This window comes from Bombus flavifrons, chromosome 14, assembly GCF_040668555.2.
Source record: "Bombus flavifrons isolate JBK064 chromosome 14, iyBomFlav1_principal, whole genome shotgun sequence".
In the NCBI taxonomy this organism is placed as follows: domain Eukaryota; kingdom Metazoa; phylum Arthropoda; class Insecta; order Hymenoptera; family Apidae; genus Bombus; species Bombus flavifrons.
In genome coordinates this window covers 6881087-6907050 of record NC_138455.1, presented here as the reverse complement: position 1 = coordinate 6907050, position 25964 = coordinate 6881087, and the positions used below count along the sequence as shown (strand labels likewise).

Genomic DNA, 25964 nt, shown 5'->3' with positions numbered 1-25964 from the left:
GAACCCTCTTCCAGATACTCGTACCGTTGATTAAAAATGTTCACTTGCTGCAAGCCTCTTTCACGTGCTCCGCGTTTCTCTAACTCCGTTCGAGTCCGTCGTATTAATCCGCGTATTAATCCACGTATTAATCCAGGAACGACCAAAAGATTAATCGACGAGCTTTATCGAGCATCCGCGCTCACGTCGACGTGTTAATTACATTTAATTATGTACGTGGCGTCAGTTCGTATTTCAAATGAACTCGACCGTAAATGTTCTCGTTACGAAGTACAATTCTCACGCCAGATACCGAAACGACTCTGATAAAACTATTCTCCGCATAGTGGATTTCTGCTGCAGAGAAATTTATAATTCGATTATTCCGCAGAGAAACTTGTAATTCCGTAATTAAACAATCGTCGGAATTTTTTTGCATCCGTTTGATATCGCGTGAGATCGTTCGATATCCCTGGAAATATCATTGCTGATACTGGCGTTATACCATTGAAACAATAGCTTTTTTGTTCTGAGTGTTAAAAAAGAAGCAATTGGAAATTGGATAGCGACTGTACTTCAATTTAACTGGAACTGTACGCGTCAGTTCGACCCCGAACGTAACGTTATGTGTTTGAACTTTGCAACACTCACACTCGTGGATTGGTACGGACGGTAAATTGTACTGAACAAGTCTGACCAAAAGGCAAGAAAAATGTATACTTCGTATTGCATAGAGAATTCTTATATTGCAGCTCTTCCTCAAATAGATCAAATAGCATTATCCCAGTCAGAGTGATAACAGAGATAAGTGCGTAGACGTTTCAAAACGAGGTAAAAATTTTTGCTATTCATATCGGGGAATATTTAAAATAATATGAAACTTATGTAGAAAATGTTTATATTATAATTCTTCCTCGAGTAGTTCTACCTTGGCCGAATAATAGTAGAAACAATTACGTAAAAATCACGCTGTTGAAATATAACTAAATGTGCATCGGTATATTTTTTTGAGATCTCTAATTAAAATTTAATAATTCTTTATCGTAAAAGTCGCTTAAAAGTGACTTGGAAACGTTCGAATATAAATACCTCCTTAACTATCACTCAAATAAATCTTGTCCCAGATAATAACGCAGATAGTAAAAATTTCAAAACGGGACAAGATTTTTGAAATTCGTATTGCGTTAGAAAATTGTTATACATATTGCAATTCTTTCTCAAATAACCCTACCTCATTCCAAGTAATAATAGAGAAGAATTATATTGTATTTCCTTGAAAATAACCTTGAAAGATATTCTGAACAATTTTAAGTAACCTGCTCAATAATAATTTAATAATTCCTTACACCAACAGTTAAATTTTCTCTCGTTCTATTCTCTCGCAGCACTACCAAACCCAACAAATTTTAAGTTTCTCTGCAGCTTGGTAATTCCTTATCCTGAAAGTCGCCTAAAAGCAACGTCTCCAAATAAAAATATCCCTATAACAATGATTTAAATAACTGGACCTTGCGCTAAACGCAATAATAAAAATAATTACGCAAAAATTCCGTGAAAAATCCGTCGGAATTGCCTCGCGTTCCCTCGAAACACGACCAAACCCAACAAATTTCAAGTTTCTCTATAACTTGATAATTTCTTATCCTGAAAGTCTCTTAAAAGTGACGCCTGCAAATAGGAATATCCCTTTAACGGTGACTGAAAGCTTCTCAGGCAGCGTTTTCCCGGAGAAAAACTTGCGGGATGTAACAGGATTAAATATCAGCGGATATCTCGTTAAAGGTATAGCAGGGTTGCTCGACGACCACAACGATTAGACGACAGACAGCTTGCCGCAATTTCAGGGTCCTTTGGCCTTGGAACGGGACGTTTGACACGATGCGGTTCCTTCGTCCGAGGCAGAATCCTCTTACCGGAGGTACAATACCACTTTGCATCGGTCTTCACCACCCATCGTCGAGTTTCCAACGGAAACGTGAAAGCGACGTGTCCCGAAGCGGAAAAAACGCGAGTTGAATCGAAACGCGTCGATGCAGAAGGCCGCTAGGCGAAATGAATACCGAAACGAGATACACGCTTGTGTGCCTCTCCCTCTTCTTGCTTTCTCTCCGCTTCTCGATCTCGCCTCTTTTCATTCCCTGACGTTTATTGTTTCGGTTTGAACGAATTTCCACGCGCTTGGAACATGGCACGGACGATTTGTGAAATTGCCGGGAAACGCGAAAAATGTTTTATCCGGCTACGAAAATTTGTCTCTTGCGTGTACCATGGCTTTTAGTCTTTCGGTGCTTTTAGAAAAATGTGGTGATTATTGTGGGAGCAGGGGCAGATGAAATTAAAATCCACTCACTCAGGCAGATATTTGTACTGTCTTTAGTTATTCAGTTAGAAATGCTATTCTTGTCGCTGGAAGAAATATGAAGTTATTTTTGTTTCGATATCTTTCGATTTAACATATCCAGCCATTGTTTTCTTGAAGTCTGTGTAACATATATTTACTTGCAAGCTAAAAAATATCGAGAACTCGGGATATCTCGATATGAATTGGAACTGAAAATGTTCTAAGTAGAATGGCGTTAAATAGAAAGCAGGAAGAGAGATTTGGAAGCACACGACGTTCCACTCTTGAATTTCATATCTTGAAAATTGTTTCAATTATTATTTGAAAAAAAAAACTATTGCTGAGACACAAATAAGATTTCTAAAAATATCCAAGTACGAATATCAACAAAATTGTAGATAGAAAAGATAGATGGAAAAATTGATGTAAAAGTAATTATGACCAGGTATAGGATGTTCCAGAAGGTTGACAACTATATCGTACAGCAAATATCGTTGACACGTGTTAGGATACGTAGGGTTAGGCAGGACATTTAGCTGTATTTGTAAGAAGGGAAAGTCTGGTGACACGCGATGGAGAACAGAGTCACAAATTAGCAAACTTCAGTTACCCTGACCTCCCCTAATCCTGGATACACACCAGCCAAGTACAACACACTGTCACTTTTGCTCCTCTTTAAACATCCTGAGATTTCGATAGACAAGATTCCCAGTTAATTAACTAATACCAAAAATTCATTTTCCAGATTCACAACATTCGTGAACTTCTCCAGAGGCTCTCTGTGATGTCTTATCAAATTTTTCTACATATTCATCGTACATTTTTCCATGTATCTTTTATTTTCTCTTCGTTTCTGTTTCTTTTTCGAACAATTTCTGTATTTTAGATTGGACATTTTTACGACGATCAGACATTTGTAGCTCCTCGTGTTTCGATCGTGCGCTTTGTACCGATGCTTCTCGCGATTGCGCGATAATTAATTAAGATTATTATACGCATACTACCACAGTTTCGCAGTTTTTTAGTGTACTGACGGATAGAAGTGCAGGGGATTTAAATTGGGTGAACAAGGCGACCACGTCACAGCTCCACCACGTCCAATCCATCTTCCGAAAAACGATGTGTTTAAATACAGTGGATTTCGATTATTCGCGACACGTCGGAATTAGCATTCTTTGACCCAATTACGTGAAATGTCTCTTACGTAAATGTAGTATCTAAAATTACGCAGAACAAACAAACTATAGCTTATGTTAGCAGTTATGAATAGTTCATTTAAGTATCTCTAGATCAAATTAGAGACAAATGTCGAATACGTATATAGACATTCTTCATGGGGAACTATTTTCATTATTTGTCAGTAATCATCGGTATCGTCAAATGATATTGTATAAAGAGCAAACAGACTGTAGCTTAAATAAGCAATGAAACGTCCATTTAAATATTTTTAGATCAAATTAGAGACAAATGTCTAACATGTATTTAGATATTCTTCATGGAGAACTATTTTCATTATTTGTCAGTAATCATCGGTATCGTCAAATGATATTGTATAAAGAGCAAACAGACTGTAGCTTAAATAAGCAATGAAACGTCCATTTAAATATTTTTAGATCAAATTAGAGACAAATGTCTAACATGTATTTAGATATTCTTCATGCAGAACTATTTTCATTATTTGTCAGTAATCATCGGTATCGTCAAATGATATTGTATAAAGAGCAAACAGACTGTAGCTTAAATAAGCAATGAAACGTCCATTTAAATATTTTTAGATCAAATTAGAGACAAATGTCTAATGTGTATTTAGATATTCTTCGTGCCACGCTATTCTCATTTTTTCTCAACAACCGTCGACATCGTTCAACGATATTACAATTAAAAGAAAACAGTTTTAGCTTAAGTGAACAAGGAAGAATTCATTTAAATATTTATATATCAAATTAGAAACAAATACCTAACATGTATACAGACATTTCTCATACGGAACGATTTTCATTCTTTGTCGGTAGTCATCGATATCATTAAATGATATTGCACAAAAAAGACAAACTATAGCTTAAACGAGCATTGACGCATTCGTTTAAATATTTTCAGACTAAATTACAGCCAAATATCTAGCATCTCTTAATTATCTTCTAACCAACTAAACCAAAACGTACGACATGTCAAGAGAAAATAAGTGAACATTGAAGATTGAATTTATATAAACGAAAAGAAAGAGGAGTGCGAAACATAAGCAATGCAACTACGAAAGAAGAAAAAATATGATAAGACTCTGATTGGTTGTTTCTAACAGACTCAATACATAATCACACAGATAAACATGTATTTTATTTAAGACAAAAGTGTCACGTTACGAGTAACATCAATGCGTAACAACGAGTGAACGAGCGAGGAAAAGCGAATCCTCTCATCCCTGTGGTGTCCTGCTTCCTATTTTCTCTGGAGCACTGCGGCCCTCTGTCCTAAATAAGCGGCACGCTATCGCAATTAAGAGAAGAAAACTAGCGCTATTTGTTCGATTAGATTCTGCTTTTTGAACTTTGTCCCAAATAAACGACTGTCCGGGATTAACCGATGGCTCAAACCAGCGAAATACACTGTACCTATTGTCTTACAAACTCGAAGTAGAAAACGTCTCACGAATTCCAAAAAAAATAGATTTTCCAGCCATTTGAACATTTCTTTTATTTCGTTTCGATGAGTGCTATATTTTATTTCCAAAGTTGATCCTCGGCATTTAAAGACACCCTGTATATCCTCTGCATATCGTTAAAACTGCCAAATTTTCTGAATTTACGAGTCGGGGATTTTTCCTCGTTTGCATATTCCATTTATTCTTCGTTAACAAAGGGAAATTTTCAATTTGGTATAACAAAGGGATTATATGGCGGCAACGAAGAGATAACAACGGGACGAGCTTGCCGAGCGTAAGCTCAGAGATAACAAGGCGATCAAATCGTGGAAAATGTCTTATCGACACAGTGGCTCGCGTCTTCGTGAACGTACCTTCAACACGGAAATGGGTCACATTCCGCATTCAATCAAAAGTTTCAATTATTAACGCGGGCAACTCATTAACCTCGCCACCTGTGACGCCTTACCTTTAAACATTGCAGATATTTGCTTCGTTAGGGAGTTGCACTGCTAACGCTGCGAATATAATCCCGTTCACTTTTCTTCTTTTCAACACGAACTCGAATAGATCTACAACTGAAATCGGTCGAAAATGTTCACGTGCTAGTCTATAGAACTTTTTGAGAGAAATTCAGAGAAAGGAAATTACTGAGAAAAAGGAAATATGCATTTTGTCGCAAAATCCTGTGTCCACTCGCGTATCAGCGTGAAATCACCTCGAATTTTCCGAGATACGAAGCATTTAACTGGCGGCACTTTCCCAACAAAATTATATCAGAAATTACGATCTTTGATCTTTGATTATGACAATACCGAAGAAATTGTAGACTATAATCGAACATACGTAACGTTAGAAATCTACATTTTTGGCGATTTTATGAAGACAAGGGGAAAGATTTTACTCGGAAGATCAATTAAACGGATCTTTAACACAACCTTAAGTCCATTCTTCCTCTACGATTTCATTGAAGCTATGACAGATCCTCGTGAAATGGCATTTTATATTCTATCTTTCTAATATATCAGGTCTGTAAATATGAAACCGGAATTTGCCTATGGATGGTCCTAGCTGATAATGTAGTTATCACTAAACTGCGTCATTGATGCCAAAAGTCTTTGTTCACATCTCACAAACATTTTCGACTCAGAACAATACAAGTTTCATGCAACAGCATAGTTTGTAATAGCGTTGAACATGTCAAATTTTGTGCCTGGAAACTACGATTTGCGGACAGCATTGATTTTCTGTTACCATTTGAAGAAAACTGCTGCAGAATCGCATCGAATGCTTGTCGAAGCTTACGGTGAGCATGCTCTTGGTAAATCACAGTGCTCTGAGTGGTTTAAAAAATTCAGAAGTGGCAATTTTGACGTAAGGAACGAAGAACGTGGAAGACCACCGAAAGGACCACCGAGCTGTTAAAACCTGGCGATACCGTTAATACCGAGCGCTACCGACAACAAATGATCGATTTGAATCAAACTTTGCGTGAAAAACGACCAGAATATCAAAAAAGGCAACACAAAGTAATTTTGCTTCACGATAATGCACCATTACATACAGCAAAACCGGTCAAGGAAACGATCGAAGCGTTCAGTTGGGAAATACTTTCGCATGCGGCTTACTCACCAGACTTGGCTCCGTCCGATTACTATTTATTTGCATCGATGGGACACGCACTTTCTGACCAGCACTTCGCTTCTTACGAAAATGTACGAAAATGGCTCGATGACTGGTTTGCCTCAAAAGAGCGTCAGTTTTTTTGGCGTGGCATCCACCAATTGCCAGACAGGTGGGAAAAATGTATAGCTGGCGATGGGCAATACTTCGAATAAAATATTTTTAATCATTTTCATACAATAAACGTGTATTTTCTATACAAAAATTCCGGTTTCATATTTACATACCTGGTAAACCGATGTAGCAATAAATAAGAAATTTTACTTTGTTAAATCGTGTACGTTTGCTATGGCGTGACAAGCCGAACGATGTAGAAATCCTTTCTTAGGAAAGTTATTTCTTCGTTTAATGTAGATTCGAGGGAAGCGCGTCTATATTTCAGATTGATCTCCTGAAAGTCTGACAAAACGAAAGAAAAGAATATGCACCAAGCAAATAGTTGCTATGTCATTCTGCCATTTGTATTGCAATCTACGTCCGCTGCAGTGATTTATCCTCGGTATTGTGAATAATTTTTGCTGTCACGTGCTACACGCACGCCGCTCATTTCTCGTAATAATCCGACGATGTACGTAGCAAATTTAACATGAAAAATGTTACGGTAGCCGTAGTTCCTGTTACGATATTTCAGAGTTCAAGGATGTAGTATGTAGACTTTTGTGAGTGACTCTACCCGCCAGACGTAGCTGTGAAAAATGAACTATTCCTGAGGAAGACGTGAACCCTTGAGATCGTATCTTCTATGCCGAGGGTCGGCGCTTTAAATCGTCGTTGCTGGAGACACAAAAACAATGGCTATCTTGAAAAATGGTCGGAATAAACGCGAGCAAGGTGCTCGAGAAACTTGCTCGAAGAAAAAAAGAAGATGTAAAAATTTCCTTGGACAGATGGGAAATCCGTGGGTGAAACGTGTTTTTGGGAAAACCTGAAATTGTATCGACCGAAATACCGTTTCGCGGACGTGTTTTTCACGCGGATTGTTATAAAAGCTGAAAGGATCCCATGGAAACGTGACTGGGTTTCTTTTAAAAACGCGATACGCTTAAACGACTAAAAATTCCGCTCCGTTAGTTTCGCAAAAATTTATTTCACTGTCACGGGTATCAAGACAGCCGCTGATTCCGTACGAAAATACGAAACGGTTGATCTAGATTATCAAGAAAACGATCTTTCCTATTCACAGGGGACGACATCGTTTGGAAATATTTCACTTTAATATCTCGATTCCGCAATATACGCTTTCTGTACGTGGGACATTTCGACAATGCTCGATACCTTCACTGCCACCTTCGCCACAACGACGCGACTAGCAGCACGAAGCTTCAAATAAACTACAGCAACGTCTGAACGAAGTAGGATATTGGCTGGAAACGTGGACGATCGAAATCAATGCTACGGAATCCATACACTCTGAACGCTAAAAGGACGAACGTAGCCTTCGGTAAAATTAAATAACGACGTACCACCGGAAGCAGGAAACGCTGAAATATCTCGCAGCAAACTTGCGAGAGAGATTTTCCAAGTTTTAATAACTGATAAGTAATAAAAATAATAAGTGATAATAACTAGATTTTGATGAAATTCATGGAACAAAATTTAACGTATTTTTTTTTTTTTATCGGTGATCATCCATATTTTGAGGGGTGAAAGCAGCCCTCGAAGCGAGGGATAAAAAACGTATCTTTCTCAGTATGTCGAAGACACTTAGGAGAAGAGAGATGTATAGAAAGATGATTTGTTTTTAAGCGGCAAACTCGCTACGTAGGTCTGTTTATTTAAAAGTTACGATAGAAAATTGATTTTTTTCTTTTTCTTCATTTTTTGTGTAAAATATAATTTTTCTAATTTTATTCGTTTAAACTATGAACCAATGTGAAGTAGGTGAATACCGTAAAATTTCCTATACCGTAAATCTCTTTTATTAAAACACATTATATTTCTAAATATTATATTATATATATATATATATATATTCATAGATATTATATTTATAAATAATTATTTATTAAGCATTTAACCGAGGAATTTAGTTTCAGAAGTCTCTCACTGGGTTAGTGCGTAGATAAATACAAGCGACGACGAGTATACACGGCAAACGCTCCGAGATACAGCTTTCGTTCGACGTGTATACTCGTTAAACACAGTTGACTGTTTAATATATCGTAGAGAAGATATAGTGGAAACTATATATCTTTTTAACGAAAGAGCAGAACAATTAGACGAAAGATGTAGGGAACTTTGTGGCGGTTGATTGATTGGCAAAAAATCACAGATGGCTGGCAAACTAGAACAAACTGCTGATGTATAGAGCTGTTCTCGAACCGATATGGACGTATGCTTGCCAATTATGGGGCATTCTAGCCTCCGACTCCAATACAAAATCAATAGACAGATGGCAAAATAAAAAGTTGAGAGGCTTTTTGAACGAAGATTGGTACATCCCGTACAAACAAACAAATAAAGAAACCAGTATCAGCCACTGTAACAGAAAAGATTGCCAGACACAGCAGGTTGCATAAACAACGGCTACAGAATCACTGCAGCGATCTGGCCACAAAATTACTGTACGTTAGAGAAGAATACGAAAGATCAGAGAGACATCACTTTTTACATCCACTGTACGGATTTAACGACATAAGCAAAATAACATCACAGTGATACACCGCTGGGTGAACTCACATTCGTGTCGATTTAAGTTATCACCGTCTGTGCTGATTATTATTATTGTGCGGTAGATTGCAGACACGCGGACTGCAATGAAAAAAGAAAAATAGTTGGATAAAATATCTGGAATTTTCAGGAATTATCTCGAAATGGTTACCTTGATAGGTTGTCTTCCTTTTTTCTAAGAAGAAAACTATAGTAACCTTGGCAGATTCCTATTTTACGGGGAAAGAGAGGAAACTTTTACATTTAATATTTTTATTGTCAGACTTCGTCCTAAGAAGATGTTTAATAATTTAAAAAAAAGTTCTTTTAGCTTCGCAATGTAGTGAAGTTTCATAAAGTAGAGGATGGAAAATTGTACGACGCAAAGTGGATTTGTTTAATTTAAAAAATTTTTTTTAAATTTCTGGTAATTGTTATCGATAAAGTAAAAACCAGTTAAGATGCATATATATATAGACGTGTATATAATCGATTAAAAAAGCTCAGTGTTCGATGTATTGGGTATTACTCATATTCAAGAAATAAAGCTTCGTCAAGAAAAATCAGTCGCGTTCCACGTCGAAAGATTATCAATTTCTATAAAGAAATTAACATGTTGAACATGATTTTTCTGCGAAGTCATATTTTCGAGAATTTAACTGAAAACGTAGAATCTCGGTAGAAAATTGTTTTACCTACCAGCTATTACAGAAAACACCGTACCTTGGACATTTTATATATCTTTTTATCATTTTACATATTACGTGTATTCCGTGCAATTTTGCACCTCCAAATTTTGCATAAATGCGTAAAAGAATAAATAAGTGCTGTATAAACGTCTATCGTATAGACATAATACGATTATAATACAAATAATAACAATAAGGATAATAATAAAAATCAGAAAAGTATGAGGAAATTCCATATGAACGTGAGATCGTCAACGCGATTTAAAGTTACGTGCTTAGGAAGCTTGTAGCTGACAGGGAAACCTATCGAGTTGATGTCCTTTAAGTTTGGAAAACGTCTACGCGGATTCGTGTTTTCGACTCAAAACGCGGTTCACCAAGGCATTGGCCGCTGGTTTTTCGTCCAACAGTCGAAAACACCCCTTAAAGTGGAAATTCTAAGAGCTTTCAGGAGAAGTTTCGAAAGTTGAATTTACTTTCCGTTAAACGATTCTGAAAATTAATCGGACGATGTTGAGAGCGGCGAGAAACTTGTATACGCGTTTGCTTTAAAAACGAGGTTTCTCCGCTGTAATCCCACGATAATCGTCGTTCTCGTCGTATAACTTTGATCTCGAAGTAAATTCTCCTGACAGCCCCCGAGTGTCTCGGGATACTCGTAAATTTCCTGTGGAAAACAATTCCCCCGCATTTTTTCTCTTTTCCCTCTGTACAGTAACTTGTGAAAATATCTGAAAACCTTTGGAAAATATTCGTGAATGTATTACGTGTGTTACACAAAACTTGCTTTTTATGTGACCCATGACTTTTCGAGACTGGAATATTTGAAAATTTACAGCAAAGGTGCCTGTGGTGTAAGAACAACGAGAAAAAATTCTCCGGGAGAAGCGATCTGTGCTACAACACGTAAATGGAAATTGATAGAAAAAAGACTTTTTGTTTCGTTTTACAATAAAAATTGATAATTGTCAGATTTTTGTTAACACCGTCAAATATATTTGGTTGATAGATTTTTCAATCTGGAAGTGATTAATAATTTTAATAATAAATTTTGACGATAAAAGGAATGAAATATAGTACACGGAATTATATTATTCGTTTCTTCACGCAAATGCGATATAAATAATTATCTGTGGCTTAAAGCGAAAATTTATTTTCCCTCAAAAATTAATGAATTTTCTAGAGGAAAGACATGTACGTGTATGATGAATAGCACAACGTAATGTACTTTTATCCTCATCTCATATAGCACTGACGCGTTTCAACATATAACAAGTTCCTCCATACATTTGTTACTTTTGAAACTTGTAGAACAATTTTCTGGCCGCGTAAATTAAGATCGTGAATTGTATTTTAATTTAAAAAAAATAAAGAAAGTGTCGCGCAAATTAAGAAACCAATATATATATATATTCAATATATATACAAATTCAATATATATATATATATATTGAATTTGGTTGAAAAATATCGGCTTATTATTATTTTATTTAATCAGTCATACAACGTTCGTTGTGTAATCGTAGCATTGTTTTCAAAAATTTCTTATATTACCCTTAGCAGGGTGAAAACAAAATTAGTGTAACCGCGACACCTGTTGTTGTCACGGTCGTCCTTATGTAATGCGCCACAACTGTTCGGGTTCGTCGTTATAACGCTCGTCTCGTTATTGTCGTCTCGATCGTCGAGCGATTCAGACGTAAACGCGTGTAGTTTGTATATGACGATTGAAATCACGCGACGCATTTATCTTCCAAAGTACGACGGACGTAATATTCGAATCTTTATTCAGTCAGAAGAATCAATATAAAATTAAATGGAAGAATCGGTTGAAACGTAGAGAAAGAAAAGATCATCTCACGTGTATTATGAAAAATTCGACACTGAAGGTAAGTCGTTAAATGAACATCTATTCGAATAAAAAGAATCGATAACATAAAGCAGTAAAACTGGAAGAATAAGTTTAGCTATAGAGGGAGGAAAATCTATCCTACGTGTGCTATTTTAAGCACAAAGTTTGTGAATTTCTTTTACGAGTTAGTTCGTATCTTAGATTTGTTTGAGTTCCAATATATCGAAAAGGGTTATTTAAATATAAATAGAAAGTATAAGTAAAATATGTTTAGAGATTTAGATTTTAAGTTCATACTTTTAATTTTGCATTGGAAGTAAACCTAAATCTAATCTAAAATTAATTGTATAAACGCAAATTGAGCGATGGAAGGTAAACAGGAAATAGTTAGAAAAGAAGTTCGACTTAATGTTTGTGCAAAATAAATCCAAATAACGAAAGACAACGAATAAAGAATGAAATTTATAAATGGAACTTGGTAGTCGTCTTATCAATATCGGTATTTAGTTCGTTGCTTCTACTCGATAGCTTTTCAATTTCCGTATCAGCTTTAGGTTTACATTTAATTTTAATGTATAATATCAATGTGAGATAAAAAGAAAAATGCTAAAGATCATTCGCCACGCTTTTTTAAATATTTTACCGATACCGACGCTTGCTCGCACACTGAACGAATCTCTAAATAAAAATGACATAAAAATTTAGACCCAATTTTAATATGAACCTAAAACAAACAGCTACTTAGTGTTATTTGCTATAGCTTTTTAAATAATCATCATCGAAATTGAAAAAAGAAACGTATATACCGACCAAATTGAATACTAAATTATAAAATTATTGCCATTTTGTTCATCAAACATACAGCATATTTATATATATATATATATATATATATATATATATATATATATATATATATTTTGTTCATCTATATAGCAATTAAAAATCGCCTACAAAGCATTTCTGCTAATTTACAATTATCACAGAAACGAACCGGTATAAAAAATAAAATCCAAGCAAACGATACTTTCACGTCGCCAAAGTCAGCGACGAAAATGAATTTCATAGCGATTTCGTCCAACTTTCTGATATCGAAGACCGACTGTAAATGGGCATAGTGGAACGATCTTCTTTCCAGAATTGATTTCCCAACATCTTCTAATGCTCTTCTTCGTCCGCTTAATAAATTTCTGTTCAATCGTCGAAACACAAGGGACCCCATTGTTAAGCTGGTTCGTTGCTTTTGTACGCATCGGCGTAATTATCGGGACGGGGGGGGGATGATAAAAGGAAGTCGTTGGTTTGCGGAGGAGACAAAGTGGTCGACCGGTAGATGAACTTCCTGCGAGCTAGGATCCGTAATCCTGATCTCGTGTCACCCGGCTTCCTTCGTTCGTTCCAAGGGTTACCTCAGGTCGTTGCCACTGAGCCTTTTTCTCGAATTACCGTAGTCCTAGCACGTAAAAAGTCTATGCTTCAGCTTGATTTTTCTCTTCTTCGCTATAGATCAGTTTTCCAAAAGCTTGGAAAGGGAGGTAGAGAGCTGGGAATCTGCGAAATACGATGAAAATAATTATTAACTTGTTTACAGTGTGAGAAATTTAGAAAAAGCGATTTAGAAAATTAGAATTTCTTTATATGCCGTACTCGTGGTTCTGCTATGGTGGTTACACGCGTTGTTAGACACAATGGCGCTGGGAATACGTGGTTGGACAAAGAGAAAGTGGAATTTGAGAGCGTAGTTTGGTCGAAGTGAGTGAAAGATGTTATAAAATGTATGTAAATGTGGAGGATAAGTGGCGGACAAAAGGAAGCATAAATTTTAGCGGTACAAAAGATATTATAATTTTAAGAATTACAATCGTTTTTACACTGCAACAGTGAATAGATATGGTACACATTGTACTGTAAAATAGGTGACTGTCGGCAAAGTGATGAGAAATTACTGAATAACAAAATATGAAGAAATATGAGAATAACAAAAATTGTTGATATATGAACATACACGAAATACATTATCCTAACAGCTTGAAACTTTCTTTCGTCTGCTATTGTATTACGAGGTTAATGCATAGATTATTCCTTGAATTGTAGAGATTGAACTCTATTTCGTTATGTTCCATTGTACTCTTATCGTATAGTGTACGTAATTATAACTTTGTATCGCTGTCGAAACTGCCTCCTACGTCTCTTCATGCTTGCAGAAAGTGTACGATAAAAATTCGTACATATTAAAACAATAATGAATAACAAACAACTAATAATTCAATTTGCAAAATTTACGATAAAAATAATTAAAAGAAAATAACTGGAAAGAAAAATAACTAAAGGACATTAAAGTTTCCAAGTGAGATGAACAAGTAATAGCAAACTACTAATAATTTAATTTCGGAATATGGTAAAAATAACGTTTCAAAGAAACGTCGACGTTAATAGTAATAGCTAAATGATATTAAAATCTTCAAGTGGGATAAACACACGTAATAACTGGAAGGTTATAGTTTAATTTCCAACTATGATGGAAATAATATCTCTTAGAATCGTCGAACTTGATAATAATAACTAAATGATATTAACATATTCCGACTGGCACAAGCAAATAATAATTCGCTTTCCAAACATGGCAAAAATAATATTTCGCCCAAAACGTCGCAATTAATAACGACCAAATAATATTCCGAGTTTCAAAATTACGATCTTATTAACATTATTAATGTTTCATCGCTGAATATTTGCATATTCAAATTCCACGAAACATCCTGGCACAAAGTTCGCTTACTACGTGTCACATAAAAAAATACCGCGAGATTGCGGAAACGCTACAATAATATCGTCTGTTTGTTTTCAGCATCCCCACGGTAGAATGCAAAACGGAAAACAGAGGCGCGCGAGGTCCTGGAGGACGTCCAGCACCCCTCTTGCGTTCCAGAACTTTGCCAGCTATAGTCGCGCCTGGTTTGAGCATCCTTCAAGCACAGATCGATGCCCGTTACAACGGTATGTTAATTAAATAATTATCGATTGATCAAGCACGCTTTCTACTTGGCTTCCTATTGGCGCTATTTACCGCTTAAAGAATACAACGCTTTGCTAATGATTACAGCAGCGTCAGCGGGTTTATCGGTTCCGGAGAGTGGAACTTCGACGAAACGTGGCAGTACCGTTTCCCATTGCACCAAGCTACTAACACCGAGGATATCGTTCACAGACGACACGATAGGTAAAATATCGAGGGTTTATTCAAAACGAGGTGATCAATCGTCTTGCCGCTTGATATCCCTAATCCGTGGAATTGCATTCGTTGCAATAGTAAAAATCTTCTTTAGGAAAATTCGCTACTTGGAATACATTAGTACGTTATCGTGCACTTGCTTTTGTGCTCTTCGATTTCTTTTCATTTCTATTCCTGTACTCTAGTCTTCTTTACAAAGAGCTATCGTCAAATTTGTCATAAATCGATATTCCGATAATCGATCGTTCCATTAATCGGTATTATGGTAATCCAAATTCTACTATATACGAGCTTACTACGATGCCTTGTACGTTGAACACGGTACGTTTCCATGTAGATCTAACGGTGGCAAGTCGGCGGAAAAATAACGTAAATTCCCCATCGTTATCTCGTAATCATTTTCATATTCCTTCCTTTCCACCAGAATCCTTCCCCTCTTTCTTTACCTATTCGCAAATCTTCCGTAAATTGATCGTTCTGCTAATCGGCGTTCCGATGATGGAGATTCTATCACAGGAGTTTCGAGAGTTTTCTATCGTATAAATCTAGTCGATGAGATCGAATTTATTAATTTCAAATCCATAGAATCTAATACAAATAAATTGTATCGCGATATACAGGGTGGTTGGTAACTGGTGGTACAAGCGGAAAGGGGGTGATTCTACGCGAAAAAAGAAGTCGAAAATATGGAATACAATTTTTTTTTTCCTTTTTTAAATTTTTCCATCGAGACAACGATTTACAGTGAGATCCGTTATAACGAGACGTGATAAGTTCACGCGTACCGAGCGAAAATTCAAAGTCGATTTTCTCGAAAACAAAGCCTCAAACGAAAAATGTTTATTATATATTTTCGACTTCTTTTTTCGCGTAGAATCACCCCCTTTCCGCTTGTACCACCAGTTACCAACCACCCTGTATATTTATTTAATGTCTTGATTTACCTAGCGTGCGTTATCTAATGATAACGAGTCAGCCTAAAATACAGTAAATTTCCTACCGGCGTCTTGCAACGCGAACTTTTTTCATTCCTTCTCCCTTTCTAGAAACTCTGTTTCTCCTTATCCCCGAAATTTAGCATAAATCGTTCCACTAATCGCTGCTCTGATAATCGAAGTCCTAGCGTAACAGTCTCAAGGGCCTTCCATCATAAAAGGGATCAATAGCCACTTGGCTGATAGCATCGAGTCAACTAGAAATATCATAAATTCCATGCTGACATCTCGTAATCAGTTTTCTTACTCACACCTTTCTCTATTTCTCTTTTCATAAAAAATCCCTCTTCACCCTTTCTCTTTATTTATTCGCAGAACGTCGCGTCTCGGACTCCGGACCAACGCGAGAATCCTCAAAGGAACACTCGACGAGAAGCGGCAGGCTGAGTACCTCCAGCATCGGCGGTTCTCAACCTTTGACCAGATTGGCGAGGCTCTTGAACCAGAGGCCAAGCTTCACTCCGAGCGATGAAATTCCACGGAGGCTCTCCTGGGAAAGGTATGTCACGAAATCGGCCATCGTCAAATTCTTAAAATACAGGACGTCGCTACGGAGACTCGAGAAAGGGAGGAGGAGGAGGAGGAGGAGAAAGAAGAGGAAGAGACCAGAAAAAAAAGAAAAAAGAAATTGGTCCGAGACCATTGCCGCAGAACGGACAGCTTCGACTACTCCGGAAGTGTCCTTCGACGAACTTTTATCGAAACGAGACTTGTTTCGCAACAAATTACCCACGAGTTATTACTTTTCGCAACATCGAAGTTGATACGCAGACACTGAATCGCTTTTACCGGATGGTTCGCCGGCAAGCGGAGGATTCCTAGTTCCAAGGTCCTGAGTTTCCACCGAATCGCCACTGATAAATTCACCGGTTACGTTCAATTCCGCTTTTGCAATATCGAATGATTGATTCACGTTAATTTAGCGAGACAGTAGAGTTAGTAGTTGGTTTGGTGGATTACAGCGGACGATAATATCGGTGGCGCGTATGGAAAACGATAGTGGCGTAATGATATTGTTGGTGCAGTATGGCGTTTCAGTCGTTTGAAATATCCTACGTTTAATCGAGATAATTTAAATATTGTTCTGCGCACTTTACGGATGACTGAGCTACCGGTTCTGCAAGTTTCGAATTGCAGTTATCGTGGCTGTTTTTTTCGAACGGTCTATACATTGAAAGGTGGACGCGTGGAACAGTGGATATGGTCTCTGAAATTTTTCCAATGGCAAAGTTATATTTCCAATGTAGTTTTCAACGCAATATTTTCAACCTAACGTTTCTTTCGAAATGGAAGGCCTGTACGAAAATCAAACGAATACTCTAATTATACGCCATGTCTGACATGTCTCTTATATTATTTTCTTAACGACAAATACACGTGATTTATAACAAGTTTCTTCTTCATCGATGCGATGAATAATTGAACCGTTCAGGAGCCGATCGACTCCACAAACTCGAGCGTTGTCTAGCCGACGACGCTGTAGACGCTACATCTTAAATTTACTTTGGATAATTATGATCTACTATAAACGATTATGATCATATGTAATGTAATTTTCTCGCGGTAAATGCATTCACGGAAATAAATAATTCGTTGCTGACGATTGAACGTTAATCGCGTGCTTATCAAATGGAATAAAACGAAATGTACAAAAAGTGGAACCGATCAGTTTGTCTTGCGAGATCGACGACAGAAAACTCCGTAGCTAATAGGAAGCTTCGTAAAACCAATATCACATGCACCGTAACATAACACCAGCGCAAAGAGCACTCATGGCTGAAAGCGTTAATTAAAATGAATAACGGCATCTCTCGTAGCGTCCAAGTAAATGAAGGGAAAAAAATGATCCAGCCAAGTCCCTATTCCGGCCAAACGAGCTCATCCGAAACTTAACTTGGGGCATCTCTCGCTTTTATTCTGTTGGAAATTGCCCGTATCTTTCGACAAATCATTGTTATCTCTCATCGAAGAGAAAACGGGCTAGTTCGAGCCTCTAAAGAAAAGCCATCCCCAAACGAGACAATAGCTTTTCCCCGAGAAACGACCCAGCTTCTCCTCCGTTAAAATTACATGGCCGACGTCGAGTCACCCTCGTGCTCCCTTAACAAAGTAGCGTTATCCCCGTGAAACGCATCGACGTGCCCTCCAACGATCGATAGACATTATTTTAAAATCCGTGGATACATAGAGTTCGTGAATAGCACGGCGATGAAAACAAGAACGGAGATCTATCGCGTGACAGGTGACGGAAAAACATGCAGGTTCATACAGAACGGAACGTACGAGGGAGAAAAAGGGACGTACAGTAGCTGGTGGAAGTATTTCAACGCTTATGAAAATGTTTTGTGAACACGTTATACAGAACGTTGTGAAATTTCATTAATATTATAATAAGACAGAATTTAATTAACGTTATAACCACCGTCGTGATCGTATTGATTAAATTTGAAACGATACGGAAAATGTATATAGAAATTACGAGGTATTTAGTGCAAACGCATTGTAATGTAAGTAAATTGAAGTATTTAAACAGTTAAAAGCAGTTACAAGACAATTATAATTCTATTATTCTAATATTGCTATTTAATTCCATTATTATCCAATCGAAGTATAATTATTGTTGTATTGATAAACTTCGATATTTCCAGCGTTATTATTTCCAATGTTTAACTATAAGTTGTATTGCTGTTGTATAATAAAATTAATTTTCTACTCGATGTATGATCGCGATAGGCGCAACTGTCTTCTAACTTTTATATGTCGAATTGCTTCCAAGTTTGTCCAACATATTCGTGGCAGCAGTGTCTCGTTAGAATGTTAATGACAGTTCAGTATTCTTTCTATAACGCATACAATGCATTCATAAAAATTCTCCACGTTAAGTGTTTCAAATACTTGCACCCATACATATCTTGTGACTTCTACGTACATTTCCGAATTGCTTTCAAATTTGGCCAATATAATCACGATGACAGTGTCTCGTTAGAATGTTAATGAATTTGAAAATGTTTCGTATAACGCGTACGATATATTTACGAAGATTTTCCACGATAAATGGATCAAATTCGCTTTCAAATTTTGCCAACATAATCGCAATAGTCCTGCTTCGTTAAGAGCTAACGAAGTTTAAAAAAGGCTTCATGTAAAACACGGAAATATATTTAGACAAATTTTCCACGATAAGTGGTTGGAATATTTTCGCAAGACACTGTATGTAAGCTTTGCTCGCGCGGAACAATCCGCCAGGGTGTAGAAATTTAATTTGCAAATGGATGCGACCCGGTTTTCCACGAACCTAGACGGCCAGCTCGGGGAAACAAAACACGCAACGCGATATTGCCGCGAATTCGAAAGCTTATGGACAAGAAGAATACTTAGCCGTGCATCGCCGGTTTTAAGCTGTCGACTAACCGCGATTCGGATAAATTTGATATTCCATCGATTGTTTCGCTGTGATCCAGCGGAATTAAGTTTTTCGTATACTGAACTTTTCTTTTTGTTTGATTTTTTGGGCTACAAGGAACTTGCAGTTTCTTTTTCTTTTTTTATGAAACTTTATTAGTATATTTTACAAGTATCGGATTAGAGTGTTTTATTATAGATAGATCGCTGGAAGTTCTATTAAAAAGTCGGAATAAAAATGATACGAAGGGAGCTTGGGGTTATTATAATAGAAGACAGAAATAAATTATAACAATCAATGTAATGATCAGGTATTAATAATAGCGAGCCTGTCAATACGAGATTGACAGTGATTAAAAATTGAATTTATTACTGTCTGAAGTTTAATTTTGATTATATCAGTTTACAACAAATATTGTTTTTACCACTTTGCCTGAAAAATATCAGGATTTTTTCTTCTTTTTAAATTATCGTGCAAACATTATTTATCAAACGTTATTGCTCTTAAAGTTCTATTTAAACATATCTATAAATACCAATATTGTATTAGTTTCATACTAATATTCTATACAAATAGTAAAATGTAAACTAATGTCTAGTATCGTAAACTATTATGATTAGTTTATTTATAGCAAATGGATTGAACAGATGTTGATTAAACAGTAAACGATGGTTATTTAACATGAACTAATCACAACAACGTGTTATAATTAAGACAACTAGATAATTAATTAGCAACTCTCGTCACCACGGATTTGACTCTCAACAACGCTAACAACACTGTCTCGACAACGCAATCCGCACTCTCTGGCTTCTCAACTCATACTGCTGTTAATTCGTTTATGTCCCTTAGCATCCCCTTGTCTTTTGTCTTAGCCTCGTATCTTTTGTCTTAGCCCCACTACGCACATACTCAGCAACCGCTTGTTTATAATTCGCACGACACCCCCAAGCCCCTCGTCCACGATACTACAAATGTATCGTCAGTCATGTTCTTTCTTAAACAAACTGTGTAGATTAATTCTTGTTTGATATACGAGTACTTCTCTTAAAGTTCACTCTACTCATATGAGAATCCATACGATTTCCTTCTTCTTCTAAAACGCAGAATACACGAAGAATACGCGTTGATGAAGTCTCGCGAGGAAAAGTGTGCAGCATCCTGTGTGTTTTAGTTTAAAAAATTATTTCATTTCTCTTGAAACTAGCAAGGCTTTATTTCCTCATTTCGATGTTAATTAAAAAATAATTGTACATCGAGGAGAAGTTATTAGTACGTTTCTCATCATTTATATCTTTACAGCATTTATTGTGAAAAGGTAATTTATCATCGAACAAAGAAAGATATAAAAGAACATAATAGCAGCTAATCAGGTCTTCCCTGCCGTGCCTGACCACGAACAACTTCTTCCACTTGCGTTTCGTTTCTCTCTTTCTACGATTTGTTACATCGTACTCTCCCCCCCCCCCACCCCGACAGATAGACGCTGATAATTAACACCTTATCAGGCTATTATCGTGAAGTTTTTACGAAGAGTTTTATTCGTAAAAATATTAATTATTCTCTCGAGGATCGGATTTTCTAAAATATCTTCTTGTCTCTACGTTCTTTATGTCTCCTATATATCTTCTATATATTCTTTGTTCTTTTATTTCTCGAAGGAATAATATATTTAATCTTAAAGCCGCATCAACTTGCATAGAGGAAATATAGTCGAATCTAACTCGTCCGAGTAGGTGGTTTTTTATCACAGTTAACGTTATCTTCTCTTGTGTCTGACCTTTCCTTGGCCATCAAGTCTGAAACCTTATCCCCCAGCCAAGAGGCAAAGCAATTATCTAGTCTCTGCTAGCGTTGAAAATTATTTATAGTTGGCAAGTTTCCTCGGAACAACGAGATGCAACGAAATTCATGTTGTTCGATCAGATATCAAAGGGATAAATCATAACGGCGGAGTTCTAGCTCGTGCAACGATTCGCGCAATGTTCTCAATTAAATCATCGAACAATACCACTTGCAAATCGTACGCCAAATTCACTCGAAGCATTTGTAATTTGGTTTCGTCTTGTAATTCATTTCTCGAGAAGTTGGCGAGAAGGAGAACAGGTGCTGTTAAATTTCGAAAAAGCGAGATTCGTTCCATTGTTCTATTTGATCCGTTTTAAAAAAAGTTCTGTCATATCGTTTATCGAGTAAAACGATCTTCGTATTCTTATTAGCAAAGCGATTATTCTGAAATATCCTGATGGTTATTTCTTTTTTTCATCGTACGTCTTTTTTGTGCTTTACAAAATATAGTTCAAGCGAGAATGCATCGTTCACTATATCGAGATTAATATGTTTTCTTGCAAAATGATCGTCGGTTCTTTAACTCGGTGATTCGATTGGATATAGTTTCTCTGCGACGATGTGATTCAGATCGACACGACGATTGCACGATACAACGAACGTTTTGTCGAGAAATATTTACGAATCTATTGGATAAGAATTAAAGAGACTGGAACATCCTTTTTCTCTTCTGCAACAAGAAGAATACGACGAACGTGGCTTTAGATGAATCTTCAATCACGTTATTTAATATTTTGAACGGAATAATATTCGGCGAATTCACTTCGTTGAAAATCCAATTCATTAAGCCATCGAAAAAAGTAGGAATCAACTATTCAAACCGAGAAAGCGCGGTTTCTCTGCAGTCTGATTGGCTAACGAGCCACTTAATGCGCTCATTACACGTATGCGTGGCACGAAGGTCGGTAAATTGGCGTAAATCATAGCTGTGCCACAACTAACCGATGTTTTTCCTGCGTAGTGACGAGGATTGAAGCAAACTTCTGAACTCGAAATGCCACCGACTGTGGGTAATTTCAAGTCATCGCCGCGTAATTTGCGTGGATAAATTGTAGACGTGTAGAGAGAGAAAAGAGAGAGAGAGAGAGACTGCTGGATTTCCAGCAACGAGCATCGAAAAAAGACCGGTGCATATGGCCTTCCAGTAGGAAAATAAAAGTGAAAGACAATTTCAAGATTTAATGGTTCAAGGATCTCTCTGCAATTTTCTCTAGTTTTTCCACGCTCCACGATGTTTTCCCCATCCGTGTAATCTGCTTTCCTCCTAAACTACAAGTGATTCAGAGGACAGAGAAATTGAACGCGAAAACGAGCGTCCTTTATTTTATAATTGAAGATACAAGGCAGAAAGCGGCGGTCTTGACAGCGGCAACAGAAAATTCAGTTGTCGCTTTCTCGAAAAAACTAGCTCGACGACGGTGTGAAGTAGGAAAAAAAAAGGAAAAAGAAACAAAGAAAAAAGAGGAAATAAAGAAACTGAAGCGAAAAGGGGGCCAACGCATCCGCCTCTGGCGGATTTGTTTGTTTTATTTAAGTCGACAAGCTGAGAATATAACGAAGACAAAGTTTGGCGAGGATAAATTGGAAGCTTGTAATTTAGAGGTGCGACTTGGTCAAATATCGCACGTAGCGGTCCTGTTTTTCTTTCCTGAAAGAACGAAGATTAAAAACGGAGGATATCGCAGTTTTCTTTCGCGAATCACAAACGTCTGAATTAATTAGTGCTGGGTAACGACGTAGTCAAAGTAGCTACCTTCTTTTAATCACTCGGTTCTTGCTCGTAAAAGAGAGGAATATTAAAAAGTTTGCTCGCTTCTCTACTTTGTTTCTTTTTTTCTTTCTTTTTTTGTTACTACAGATGGAAGAGGGACGGTGTAATTTACGCTTCGAGTGCTGAATTAAATTTTACTCGACACAATGATACTCGTTTTACGTTGTTATCGGACTTTGATGTAACGATGAAAGAATGACGAAATATTGTACATTTTATGTCCAGCCAAACAAAAGAATAAGCTTAAAATTACACGTTTCCTCAATCAAAGGTTTTCTTATATAACAATGATTATTCCAACATATTGGCACATTATTTTGTTTAATCGTACGATGAATTTCCTCGAAACACGCGCGTTACTAGCAACGAACGTATGAAATTTCTAATCGACGATCACGTGAATTGCCGCGTTATTTTTGTCGGCGTACCTGTGCTTTGCAAAATGGATTCGTAGAAGGATCGGTGCTTCTGTGCATCGATGTCGGGGAAAATTCGTAGTTCCAAGAATACTCTTCAAAGGGGCAGAAAACAAAGAAGCTTTTTACAAGGGATAATCAAAAGCTTTTTACCTGTACAACTTTATGGCCGTTCCCCGTGCGCCTCGTATATTCTCTATTTTCGTAGCGAGCATAATATTTCAGCAGCGGTTGAGTGCTGCTCGCGAAAACGTGCAATTGCCACGATTCCCAAAGATCAGGCAGCTCGCGTTCGAGGCAGATTCTCAGGAGGTGGTGAAAAATGCGAACGAAACGTCGCGTCTGCCGGGAGAGGTAACTCGCCAGCGCGAGGAATTCAAATCAGTTTTCTTAGGTTATTAACGTTACTTATCTTTCCTCGTCTCCCCCTTGTTTGCACGCTCAGAGACGAATAAAACGAGGGAAAAAGCCGGCGAATCGTCGAGACGAAGAAATAGAGGAAGCTCGTGTTTGCATATACCGGCTGGCTACGAGATGAATAAACGTCCACGGAAAACTGTTTTCTTGCGGATCTTTCGTTGGCGGACAAAAAGAAATCTCGTACTATTATTACGGACGTCGAACGACGCTTTGTGTAAAAGTTTTTTTAGTAAATTGTACATTTTAATGATTTACGCACGTTGGAAATGTATCAGACTAGTCAAAATGGCAAGATCGCTGTTGCAATTATTGAAGATACACATAGAGATTCTTGGATCCTAGAGATTGGCGAAATTAACGTTGAGTTTTATTCGGACATTAATTTTTCGTTATAATATATTAAGTTACCGGAAAAGTTTCTTTCGTTTTAGAAGGAAATAATAGACGTACAACTTTCCAATAGAACAAAATGGATCGTACGTAATTCGATGAAATAATGTAAAAGGAACACGTTGCGCGTCTATTGTTTCCTTACGAATTGAAAAAAATGTTTATATTATATAAAATATAATAATATACAGGGTGGTTGGTAACTGGTGGTACAAGCGGAAAGGGGGTGATTCTACGCGAAAAAAGAAGTCGAAAATATAAAATAAAAATTTTTCGTTTGAGGCTTTGTTTTCAAAAAAATCGACTTTGAATTTTCGCTCGGTACGCGTGTGGTACGTTATAACGAATCTCACTGTAGATCGTTGTCTCGATGGAAAAATTAAAAAAAAAAAATTTTATTCTATATTTTCGACTTCTTTTTTCGCGTAGAATCACCCCCTTTCCGCTTGTACCACCAGTTACCAACCACCCTGTATATTATAATTATTCTCTCTAAAAAGTAGGATCTTAATTTTGTATTTTAGTGAAAATAGTGACGCTGATCGTCTACTAACGATACCTATGAATATTCCCTGATGTTCCTTTGGAAAAAGTTTCTGTTGTAAAATTCAGGCACAGTAACAGTTTCTCAAAGTATATTTAGCAACGTATCCATTAATCATCTCACTAATCATCATAATATGTACATTTAGGCACGCAATGAAATTCTAAATAGAGGCGTATTTAGGACAATTAGAAAGCTGTTAATGTAATACGAAAGAAAAAGAAATAAAAAAAAAAGAAAAATAATAGAAGATACGTACAAATTTCTTTAACGACTAAAATACAAAGGAAACTGTTTCGCAGGTAATTGGAACAGCGTGAAACGATCATTTTCATTCGAAGATCGTCTTTTTTCTTTCGAAGTTTGCTAGTTTTCACGTAAGTGCATAATTTCGAGAGTAATTAGACGTATGTCGGATATGGCTGTACTAAAAGCGAGGTCGAATTAGGGGGGGGCGAGGATAATGTCGTAGAAGTGATTTTATCAGCTTTAATGCATGCAACGTTGAAGCGGGGGCTGGTAAATGTCGAGAAGTTAACTCTGCCGGGAGTATAAAATAAAAAGGAAGAAAATAACAGGAAGGAGACTGTACGCTGATTGGGCGGAATTAATATTATCGACGTGGTGCAGTTCTGAATAAACACGATTAAAGTTCTCCCGTTGCGGTAGCAACGTGTCGTAATATGGACCTAATAGCGCGTGCCAAAGGTTAGAATACAATGGCACAGGGGTGGTTTTAAACGATCGAGCCATAGGGTGAAGATTAAGTGCACAAGTCCTCTCAGGAAACTTCGTAAATTTAATATATCGGTCCCCGGAATGGCGTGTAAACCGGTTTATCGATAATCTCGCGTAGTACAGGATTATTAATTCGATCGTCGATGACAAATTTTACGTAATCAACACACTCTTCGTGGTACGCGTGAAATCGCAAGACAACTTTCTAGTCATGGACTATCGAGTCATAGACCGTGTAACATACGTACAGTGGCAAAGAAAAGAAAGTTCATAAAATCAGACGTATAAAAGTATACTGTAATTTTACAAAATGGACTTATATTTAACAACAGCCATGGAGAAATATAAATGAGTATCATAGAATAGAATAGAATAG

At 36.9% G+C, this 25964-nt stretch overlaps 1 protein-coding gene across 6 annotated transcripts in view; it reads left to right on the top strand.

Annotated features, from left to right (window-relative positions):
- The window catches only part of wake (ankyrin repeat and fibronectin type III domain containing protein wide awake), a 204317-nt gene that overhangs the window by 119800 nt on the left and 58553 nt on the right, over nt 1-25964 (top strand). For 5 of the 6 annotated variants that reach the window (XM_069127204.1, XM_069127199.1, XM_069127200.1 and 2 more), the window contains 3 exons: nt 14680-14828; nt 14935-15051; nt 16374-16557. In XM_069127204.1, coding sequence (XP_068983305.1) covers nt 14680-14828; nt 14935-15051; nt 16374-16557 — 450 coding nt within the window. The remainder of the gene's footprint in view (nt 1-14679; nt 14829-14934; nt 15052-16373; nt 16558-25964) is intronic. The other variant, XM_069127201.1, reaches the window with a different exon arrangement.